Here is a 10,196-nt window from a genome sequence, read left to right as displayed (position 1 = left end):
GAAATCAAAGGATCCGGAGCAAGAATCGTAAACCTAGTAGGATTGCCCAATCCCATAAGACATACGTTCGCCAAAATTATCGATCGCACGTGGTCGCTATTTAAAACAGAAAAAGAATTACGATTTAGTTTAGTTAGGGATTTTTGTAAGCTGAGAACGATACTTCGTATGAACTTCAGAAATTTAAAAGCAAAATATAACGTTAGTCTAAAAAGAAAATCTTTGCAAGATGATACGAGCAGAAAAAAAAATAGAAAGTATGGTAAAATTGTAACTGAGTTTCAGTTTCAGTGAAACTAACTTCTCAATGTTATTCTTTTTATTTTTACTTTTAGTAACTTTCTATTGTTCCATATTACTGTTGCATTTATCTATTATACTATATTTAATTTATCAATGTAATTATAACTTCCTATTTAGTTTTCAATTTAAACATTTAAGAGGTTCAGTGGAGTAGCTTTTGCTAGACTTCGCCTCTTCACTGCTGTATGTTTGTATATAACAATATACAACAATAAAAATATTATTATTAAGATTTAGACTTTGAATGAATCTCTGAAGGACCTTTTTCTGGTGACTATGTTATCCGATGTTGGTTCTAAATTGATCGCTGCCGTTTGTTGCCAATGTGGTTCTCAGATGAATTTCGACAATCTTTTGGTGTTTAACATACGCACACACACACACACACACATCGACCGATTCTAGACGCCAATTAATTATGGCCGAATGTGAGAACCGGCCAAGCTAAACGCGAATTGATTGGGCTCGTCGTAGAATCATGTTCGTATTCACCGAAACGCGAGGCACAAAAGCGGCCGCGGTCGGAAACCATTTTTTATCGGGATCCGCGTTTTGTTTTTCGGTCTACCGTAAATATCGGCGCCGCGCGTGATTGATAACAATAATAATAATTATTAACGAGCTTTGGGGCCTCTTTTGTTTTCGTGGGAAAATAAAAACGGCAACGTTTTCCGTTAAATCCGCCGCTAATTGCGATCCGTATCTGCAATTAGCGCCCGAAGATAATCCGGAAGTCTTCCCGGAATGCCTAACGGGCCGGACGGTTATCGCGAAAAAACGCGGACATTTAAAAAGTTCTGCGTCCAGCCCGGCGCATCCGCCGTTTATTCGGCACCTGCAGTATACGAACGCGAAACGCAGCGTCGCCGATTCCCGACTATTTCTTTACGCCTTATTATTTACTATTATATTTTTGTTAATGATCGCTGCCCCAAACTACACATTTTTAACCTTCAGAGAGCGTCAACTTGCGTCTCCATCTACCGATCCACCTTTAAATTTAAAGCAAGCATACCCGCACGCTAGATGGCGCAATTAAAGAAATGTAACGAACCAATATAACTTCTACAGTGTAATGCAACACTTCGATATCGAATATTCGCCAAATTCACGAAGTTCTTCGTAAATTGATGTGCCGCGAATTCATTCGGTCTTTTAGGAGTTACAGCTAAGAAAAATCATTGAATCACTTCCACCACTTTCACCTGATAGAAATGTCAAAAAGTATTGAATAAAAAGTTACTCGAATAAAACTTAGCTTTTGGAAACAAGATTTCAGCGAAAAAATACTCTTAAGGTTTAAGATGGCGGTTTCGCCGCCTGCCAACCATCCTGGACATCTAAAAATAATTTCTGCGGTTTTCTTTTGGTCACTTTCATAATAAAATTTTTCACCGCAAATCTCTACGGCGAATTTTTTAAAAAATATATAAGAAGAATGAAAACAAGAAAGACGCAGGATACAAGTGAGACAACATGATTTGAATCTAAAAAATATGATATTTGAAAGGTAATATAGCAAACAATATATGATAATAGCCTTTCATTCATAAATTAAGAAATATTCATAATAAGCATCTTTACTCCTCTATTATTTTGATACAAAACCATTAAGTGCAAGTTTGTAACCTAAACTAGTCACGAAAATTTGTGTTCATTTTCAAACGAACACTTCCTCTGATTTTGAAAATATGTTGTAACTAAATAACATGCAAAAGTATTTTTCTATTTTTCTAAACATTCAACCACAATTCTGTAAGAAAATCACCTGTTCTAAAGTTATTTTTCATGACTGGGAATCCCATTTAAACTGTCGTCAGGAAAATGTCTATCTGGTTCGCAAAAAGTGATTCTACAATGTAGACAGAAAAACCAAGCTTCATTATGCTCTATTTACCTTATATCAAACTCCCTGCCTGAGCTATCTGCAGAGGCATTATTTTTGTGTCCCTAAAAGTTAAACTTGTTATAATTCAATTTCATCACTGCCAGTTTTAATAGTAAGATTTCTTCTTCTAATTATTGTATAACTAGGACCCAACCGAGGCCTAACCATTTGAACTAAAAAATGATCTGCTTCAAAACACACATAACCTCTAAAGACAAGTAGGTCAAGTCCAGAACCGTCGTGGTCTGTCGTAGAACTGTTGAATGACATTTTGAGATGTCAAATGAGTGGACGAACTTTTTCGCAGTAGGTGTTGCACAAGAATCGTAAACCTATCGATCGCACGTGGTCGCCTGTGATGTAAGCGAAGTCCTTTAACGATTTTTGTGTATTCTGTCAATGCATTTGAAAGCGTATTAAACCGTTGTATTTTGTGTTCTCTGAACAATTAAAATAATTTAAACTAGTGAGTAGTGGGCTTATGTTTGTGTTAATTGTATTTCTGTAAAAAAAAAACTTGGACAAAACAGTGTTTTTAAGCTTTAACAAATAGTTTAAAATGTATGTGCTTTAGTGGCGGGAACTGAGAAAAACAGTATTTTTAACCTTAAACAAAGATTTAAAAGTTGTGTGCTCGTGCTGCTTATTAGCGGTGTTATTAGTTATGAGGTAAACTCCAAATATTACTTACACATAATAATATAGGTAAAGTGGGATAAGTTACATCAAAAAATAGTTAGGTATGCCTGGAACATAAAATAAGTACTAAAACTTCCATACAAAAGTCTAATTATTACGCACTTAGTCGCCTAGTGGCTGTCCGCCGAACTTCGCCACAAAGATTCCTCTCCGCGCTAGCAGATGGCGTCGCGGAAGGATCGTCGGCGTTTGACGCGGCGCCATTAGATGGCGCGGCGCGCCGAATTGCTTCGGCAAATATTGACCGTGCCAATGGACTCGCGCAAACAGCAACAAATTTCCACGTGACGATTTGCATAAACTATGCGGTCCGAAACGTTATTCAACGATTATTTGGGCAAACGGAAAAATCGGTATTTGCCGGAACAATTTCGATCTGTTTGGACGTATTTAAATAATAGACAAACGATTTGTTCGCCAGCGACCTTGGCCCCGAAATCCTTTCCAACTTTTTCTTCTTCAGTCCCGAGGCAGGTAGCTCGTAATTGCCGAATTACGAGGTAATTGCCGTGCAATTTCCCCCGCCGCCGTGTTTAAAGGCTCTATTGCCCGGCGTGACGTCGGAATCGCACGCATCGCATCGGGCGATCGTACAGGCCGACCCGCGCGCGCCTTTAAGGGTCCAGAGGAAATGCAGGCGGCCAGGAAATGCGACTCGTTTATCGTCGGCCATGGAAACGCAAACAGAACGTGATACGCTGAGAGAAAACGATACCAGTGGAAATGACTACAAACAAATCTTTTTGATGATTTTGATTTGGATAAAAAGTAATAATGTAACATTAAAAAACATTCTAAAAAACCTTTCGTCGAATCTATGGAAAAATTTAACAAACATCCAGCCCAGCCAAAAACAAGAGAATATTGAAAAGCGATGAATATCGTGATTTCAAAACTTTACTAAAAGTTACAACCAATCCCAATATTTCCACAAACGGAAGAGTTTAATGGACAAAAAAATACAACGTAACGGAAGGTTCAAACCACTTTTTTCATTTTTATTATTTTATTAAACGTATAATATACAGGGTGGTAAATTAAAAAAAAAACATATCTTGCGAATAGCTTACTATTTTTTGAACAACTCTTGTATTTTTTTTATAAATGATCGAAAAAACGCACGAAATGAGACATACGAAATTTCTGACTGTCGAGGATTTCGTCGGAGTCGGCTGGGTATCTCTCAGCGTACGCGAGGGGTGGGGGAGACGCGCGACACCGACGGACAGTGAATCAAATAAATCGCGCGGACGAGCCGCCCGTCCACGCACTGCACTTCCAGGAGTTCTGGACGTCGAGACGCGCCTGTGGGTTCTTCGTTTTCTTCTTCCTTGCGGGTGAGTCTGTGCGTGATACGAACGCGCGACAGCGCGAGCAGCGCCATCTGTGACCGCTACGTCGCGTTCTTCTTCTCGGGGGTTGTTTAGATCGCGTCGGCCTTGGAAATTCGTCGCTTATATGGTCCGCGATCCACGGCCGCCTCGTCGTAGTCGCGCGTGGCCCATTATCGCATATAATTGCAGTTAATTTTATGCGACATGCAAATGTTTCGCGTCCGCATCGAAACAATAACCGCGTTTGCCGTGGGCGGGTCGTCTTCGACGACACTTATTCCGAAATAAATCCCGGCAAAACGCGTTTATTTTAAAACGCCCGCGATGATCGATTATCGCGCCGGGATAATTTTAGATTTTCACGTTTCTTTTTCCCGCAGGACGTCAGCATGCCGCTCGAGTGGGGCTACGGCCGGGAGAACGGTAAGTGGAGCGTCTCTATTTTCGAAAATAACGCGATTTATTAAAAAAAAAAACCAAAAAACAAAACGCGCGTCTTGGCAACGCGAACGGTTCGAGAAAACAACGAGAATAACAAGGTCGCCCTTCCGCGATAAAGCGGCCGCCCTCGGCGATGAAAGGGCCGCCCTTCGCGGTAAAACCGCCGCCCTTTGCGGGAAAACGCGCCGTTTTCGTTTGCGGCCGTTTTCCGCGGGATCGTTTAGCGCGTATATCTGGTTGCCTCTAATTGGGGCGGCAAACACGGCCCGTTTGCTTATCCGTTTAGCGCTCGAAAAGACGGTCTTTAGCACATACGGATTAGCATACGGTCGCGTAACACACGTACTTTTCAAAATTTCATTAGCATGCGAGCGTAAACAGCATGTTTTATTCAGCGAGTTCGTTTATGGGAGCCTCGAGACGATCGTCTCGAGAGTTGGGGCGTCGGGGGGCGACGGGAGGCGATCGGGGTGATATCGGGGGGTACGTTCGTCAGTCGACGCCCCGAAACATTTTTTTTTTTGAAAAAAAATCGGAAGTAACGAAAACACCAAAGCATATTACAAATAAAAAAAATATATATATATATATAATATATAAATCGTTCGTCCATCACGAATAAAAGGATCCACTATACGATTTGGAAACCATTAGGGGATAACAAAAAAAATTTTCTTACAAAAATTTCTTGAACCCTTCCAAAGATTTGAAATATTATAATTTTGTTGATACAGCCACCTTTTTGGGACACCGTGTATACGCTGAGGCGCATCTGTCAAACTTATTGAGTAGTGCATCATCTCCTTAGTCTGTGATGAAATTTTCGCCGCAGCACCTGGATCAGTAGCGCCACGACACAATTTTATATGGGGCAATCAAAATATGAAAAAACAACACATGACCTCAATTTCTGCCTAAACTAAGCCAAATTGGAATAATGTCTTAAGAAAGTGACCTTTATTTTAAGCAAGGATTCCAAAAATGTCGAAATATACAGGGTTGTCCATTTAAAATAACAACGTTGATGTCGGGGGGCACTTTTGGGCCACCCTGTATCAACAAAATTGTACTTTTTTAAATCTCCGGGAGAGTCCACGAAACTTTTGTACGACAGTTTTTTTCGTATCTCCTATGGGTTTCCAGATCGTATGGTGGATCGTTTTATTTCGGGATCTCTTCCGGGGCCATTATAATTTTTTAGATTCGCAGGATTCCAACGCAGTAAACCGGGCGTAATAAAATCGCGACTGCCGACACTTAATCCGCCTAATTCTCGCGGCGGGATCGTTTTGATAGATAGGCAGATTTTTTTTATTAGCTTTGTCGCGTAAACCACCATATAATGCGCATTGAAAATGGAAACGGACGTCCAGGATACTTTCTTCATTATCTCGTTGGTTTCGAAAGAAAATGTTAAACGCAAAAGGAGTTAAAAACTATTTATTTATTTAACATTTATTTATTTTTTTTAAATACTAGTTTTCATACTTGCAAAAAACTTGATAAAAATAAAATAAATTAAAATATTAGCGTTATTTCAAAGATGGCGTAAAAGTTAATGCAACCGAATTTAAATTAGATGCTACAGGGTGTTTAAAATAAACGAATATATTTGGATCATTTTATGTCGTATGTCAATAATTAAGAGATCCATTTTAAAAAGAAAATTTGGGATTTATTTTAACTTTTCCAATATTCTTCTATGTAAGACTTGCGATTATAACGTTTAGCTTTAACGCTTCAACTGCTAACTGCGCTTTTCCGTTACGAATTCGCTTTTTTCCGCGACTGATAAAAAAACATTCGGCGCGACGGCCATTTTATCGAAGGTAGCCGTGTTTTCGGCGTCACTTTCGAGGTTAGGTTCGCTTTTCCGCCCGAAACCACACCGAAACGTCGAAAAAAGTCGCCAGAGGCGACTCCGCAGCGGTTTTCAAGGCATTCCCCTGCCGCGGCCCTCCCGCTCGCTTGATTTTACGACTTTTTTGCGTTTCGATTGAAAATTACGCCTCGCCGATCGTAAAGTCGCAATTAACCGACTCGTAAGTTTTTTTCCCTGGTCGTTATCGCGTTCATTAGTCGACGGCCGGCAGCGTGATTGCGGATAATTAAACGCGCGCCATCTATCGGGGACGTCTCGTACTAAATAGGTCCGTCGTCGGACGGTGGGGATTTTCCGGACATTTTTCGTCCATTTTTAAGTTCTTGATCGTCAAAACCAGCCCGTCGAAGGTCGGCGATGGGAGAAAAATTCAAATTAGAAATTTGCGAGGATGTCCCGTAAGTGCGCAAGAAATAAAAGGTACGCTATGGCCGAACAAAAAAAAAAAAGGAATGCACTTACATATTTGCAAAGTTTGAAATACGCCAAAGGTTCAGGTAAATAAAATATTGAAAATAACGCTCCAAAAAACGGCTTAAATGTCACGATCATCTACATGAACAAATCATGATAATTTGTTAAATAAATTATTGCCCGTGCAATAACAATTATAACAATACCAAAAAAGAGGAAAATTAACAAAAAAATATATAATTTCGTATAAAATATAATCCGCCAAGTTGAAATATACAAGCAAACCACATTCAAAGCCAAAATTATAACTGCCAATTAGGTGGTGGTAAAGCTCACCGAACGATATACCGTTTTTTCAACCCGCCTGTTGTAAAGCGAAGGGGACCATTGTGTTTATCAAGCCAGGGACCTATTTAAGATGTGCAGACTGTTGTGTTTTAAGATCAGGGAAACTTTGTTTGATTAAACTGTACTTTGTACTTCTTTAAACAGTCCCTACTTGAAGTTGCCCATTAATAGTTGCCAGAATTAATTATGAACGTGGGGGACGAGTCCAGTGACGATAGTGATTATTTTGCTGAAGAATAACTTTTTTATATAAATTTTCTGGCACTGCTTTGAAGCTGAATTTACTCCTTCATTTTTATTTGTAATAAACATTTTTAAAGTAAGAATGGGTTTTCACTGCATGGACTAATAATAATCGAAGAATCTCACCGATGAAACTCTACACAAATCAGCTTTCAGCATTTTTATGCACGAAGTACCGAAGTACGATGCTGATGCTGATGCAAATCCATTTAAAGAGAATAATTTATTTAAATCTATTTAAAAAAATAAAATTACCAAAGTTAAATATCGGATTATGTCGTTAAACCGGTATATTGTTTGGCGAACTGTACCGTTCTATTAAGTGTATTCTCTTTTTCCCAATATTCTTTATAATATTTTCTGTATGTGTTATGCAACTGATCCAATTTTCTTTGGTAACTGTTTGAAGAACTGCCTTCCAGATAATTTTGCACTATCATGATAGGGTACGTGAATTTGTTTTGCAAGACGGCCTTTCGAGTTTAAACACAGGTAAACGGGTGTAGACTTTGTAATGTAATGTATCGGAGGCTTTTTCCAACAAATCACAAGACATTCTAATCATGACCATAGAACAGGAACACCACAGACCACCGAACAAAACCTTTTAAATGAAATAACATGACATTACATACGTTGCAAATAGTATTGACCATGCGTAATCACACAATTGTCAATGTTATACAAAGTGTTCCTTTTTTTAAATGATAAACTCGGTGAAATTATAAAAATGTGATGTTTCCATTTGAAAAAAAAAGACTTTTACACGATTTCGTTCTTCAAATTTTCAATTTCACCCAAAACCCAAGATTTTAGAATTATCCACTACGTTTCTTTCAGTGTTATCTATTATAACCTCTTTTGCATTTTTGTGTGATTTGTTGTTGCGATTTTATCGGTATTGAGAAACGGGCGGATTTTTATTCTTCCATATTGCGCCATTTAATCGATAAAAATTTGCAAAATAAGCGGCTGAATAGGAAAACCGCAATTCTGCATCCAAAAACAAAGTTCGCGTAACATTTTTCGAAAAAAAAAAGGCAAATATGTAAAAAACTATTAAGTTTTTTACACACTTGCGGGTCATCCCGTGATTTTGCTTCTTCTTGTCAAAAACATTTCGGAAGTTCTCTTTTTAAAAGTTAACCGTTAATGGTAAATAAACGTGTTTTCTGGTGACTTGGAGGCTTAATTGAAAATTACCGAATTGTCCGTGATGAAATCTCTCACAATTGGAATACAGTACGGTAAAGTACTCAGTAATGCACTCTCGTGTGCAACTTTTCCGAATTATCGACAACTATCGAAGGTGGGACTTTTTTCGAATCTCGCACGCGCGGCGTTCGATTTTCGACCTTCGTGCGCAATCAATCGCGACGTTTCATTTCTTTCGACGCGTCTCGACCCGGCGAACATGCACCGGCCGTGTTAAAGGTCAAAAATCCAATCTCGTTCCTTTTTACGTACGATCGCGGCACTATAACTAGGCGCCTAACTCCGAAGGTCCGGAAAAGTGGGCGCAGTGCTTCCCGGAGGCGGCGGGCGCGCGCCAGAGTCCCGTCGACATCCGCCACGTCGACCTGAAGAAGCTCAACGCGAACCGCAAGCTCGAGTGGAGGTACATACCCGAAAACACGAAGGCAGTTATCAATCCGGGCTACGGTTGGAAGGTGGCCGTGGACGGCGACGGATCACGTAAGCACGGACCACAGAACGACTTGAACGTTGTCGAATCGTCGAATCGTGTTGCAGAGTTAACGGGCGGTCCGTTGGAGGGCAGATACGTGCTCGAACAGTTCCACTGCCACTGGGGCGAGTCGAATGACGAGGGTTCCGAGCACACCATCAATGGTAAAAAGTTCGCCGGGGAGATTCACCTGGTCCACTGGAACGCGACCAAGTATAAGTCGTTCGCGGAGGCGGTCAAGCACCCCGACGGCCTGGCCGTGCTCGGCGTGTTCCTCAAGCCGGGAAAGAAGCATCTAGAGCTCGACAAGATCGTCAAACAGCTCGGCTACGTCGAGTTCAGGGGACAGAGCGCGAAAATCTTGGTGCCGCTCAGCCCCGCGTCACTCATACCCGAAGACAGCGGCTACTACACGTACCAGGGATCGTTGACGACACCCCCGTGCTCGGAGTGCGTCATCTGGATCGTTTTCAAAGAGCCCGTCGAGGTTTCCCAAGAGCAGGTAATCGCGCCATCTAGGGACGCGGACGGGACGGCGCGGCGTTTCGTACGCGGCCGAATGCCAATTTTAATTCCTTTACTAAGTCGTGCGGTTTTTTCAGTTGGACGCGTTCAGGAGGCTGAAGTGTTACTCGCAGCAAGACCAGCGCCCGTGCGACGAGTTCCAGGGCTTCGTCAAGGCGAATTTCAGGCCGACGCTGCCGCTCGGCCAGCGAGACATCAAAGAGTGTCGCCAGTAGAATTAAGACCCAATTAGTGATAGTCGGGTGCTATATTAGTGCTTAACGTTTTGGTTACCGCCAGCATTTAGGATTTTTATATAAGCTTCGGCGCGGCATTTATTGCAGATGAAATAAATCGGATGTTTAGTAAATGCGAAGGTTTTATTTGCCAAACTAGCGCCATCTATTAAAGCACGCGGCAAGCGCGATTGGCTCCAGGAACGACTAGGTGGCT

General features: G+C 41.0%; 1 protein-coding gene across 2 annotated transcripts; it reads left to right on the top strand.

The window, feature by feature from the left end:
• Positions 1 to 3,929: 3,929 nt before the first annotated feature.
• LOC132707517 (carbonic anhydrase) lies at positions 3,930 to 10,103 on the top strand. 2 transcript variants are annotated; one of them, XM_060679409.1, is made up of 5 exons: positions 3,930 to 4,227; positions 4,605 to 4,647; positions 9,040 to 9,247; positions 9,305 to 9,741; positions 9,842 to 10,103. In XM_060679409.1, the coding sequence occupies exons 1-5, from the start codon at positions 3,995 to 3,997 to the stop codon at positions 9,977 to 9,979; spliced, it is 1,059 nt and encodes a 352-aa protein (XP_060535392.1). In that variant the 5' UTR covers positions 3,930 to 3,994; the 3' UTR covers positions 9,980 to 10,103. The 2 variants fall into 2 exon arrangements, with proteins under 2 accessions (XP_060535392.1, XP_060535393.1); XM_060679410.1 differs by having other exon boundaries at positions 4,113 to 4,227; positions 9,056 to 9,247.
• The last annotated feature ends 93 nt before the right edge of the window (positions 10,104 to 10,196 follow it).

Source organism: Cylas formicarius, unplaced genomic scaffold (genome assembly GCF_029955315.1).
Source record: "Cylas formicarius isolate icCylForm1 unplaced genomic scaffold, icCylForm1.1 PGA_scaffold_9__14_contigs__length_23061073, whole genome shotgun sequence".
NCBI classification, from domain to species: domain Eukaryota; kingdom Metazoa; phylum Arthropoda; class Insecta; order Coleoptera; family Brentidae; genus Cylas; species Cylas formicarius.
The sequence above is the reverse complement of the archived record's forward strand: the minus strand, read 5'-3'. Positions and strand labels throughout refer to the sequence as shown.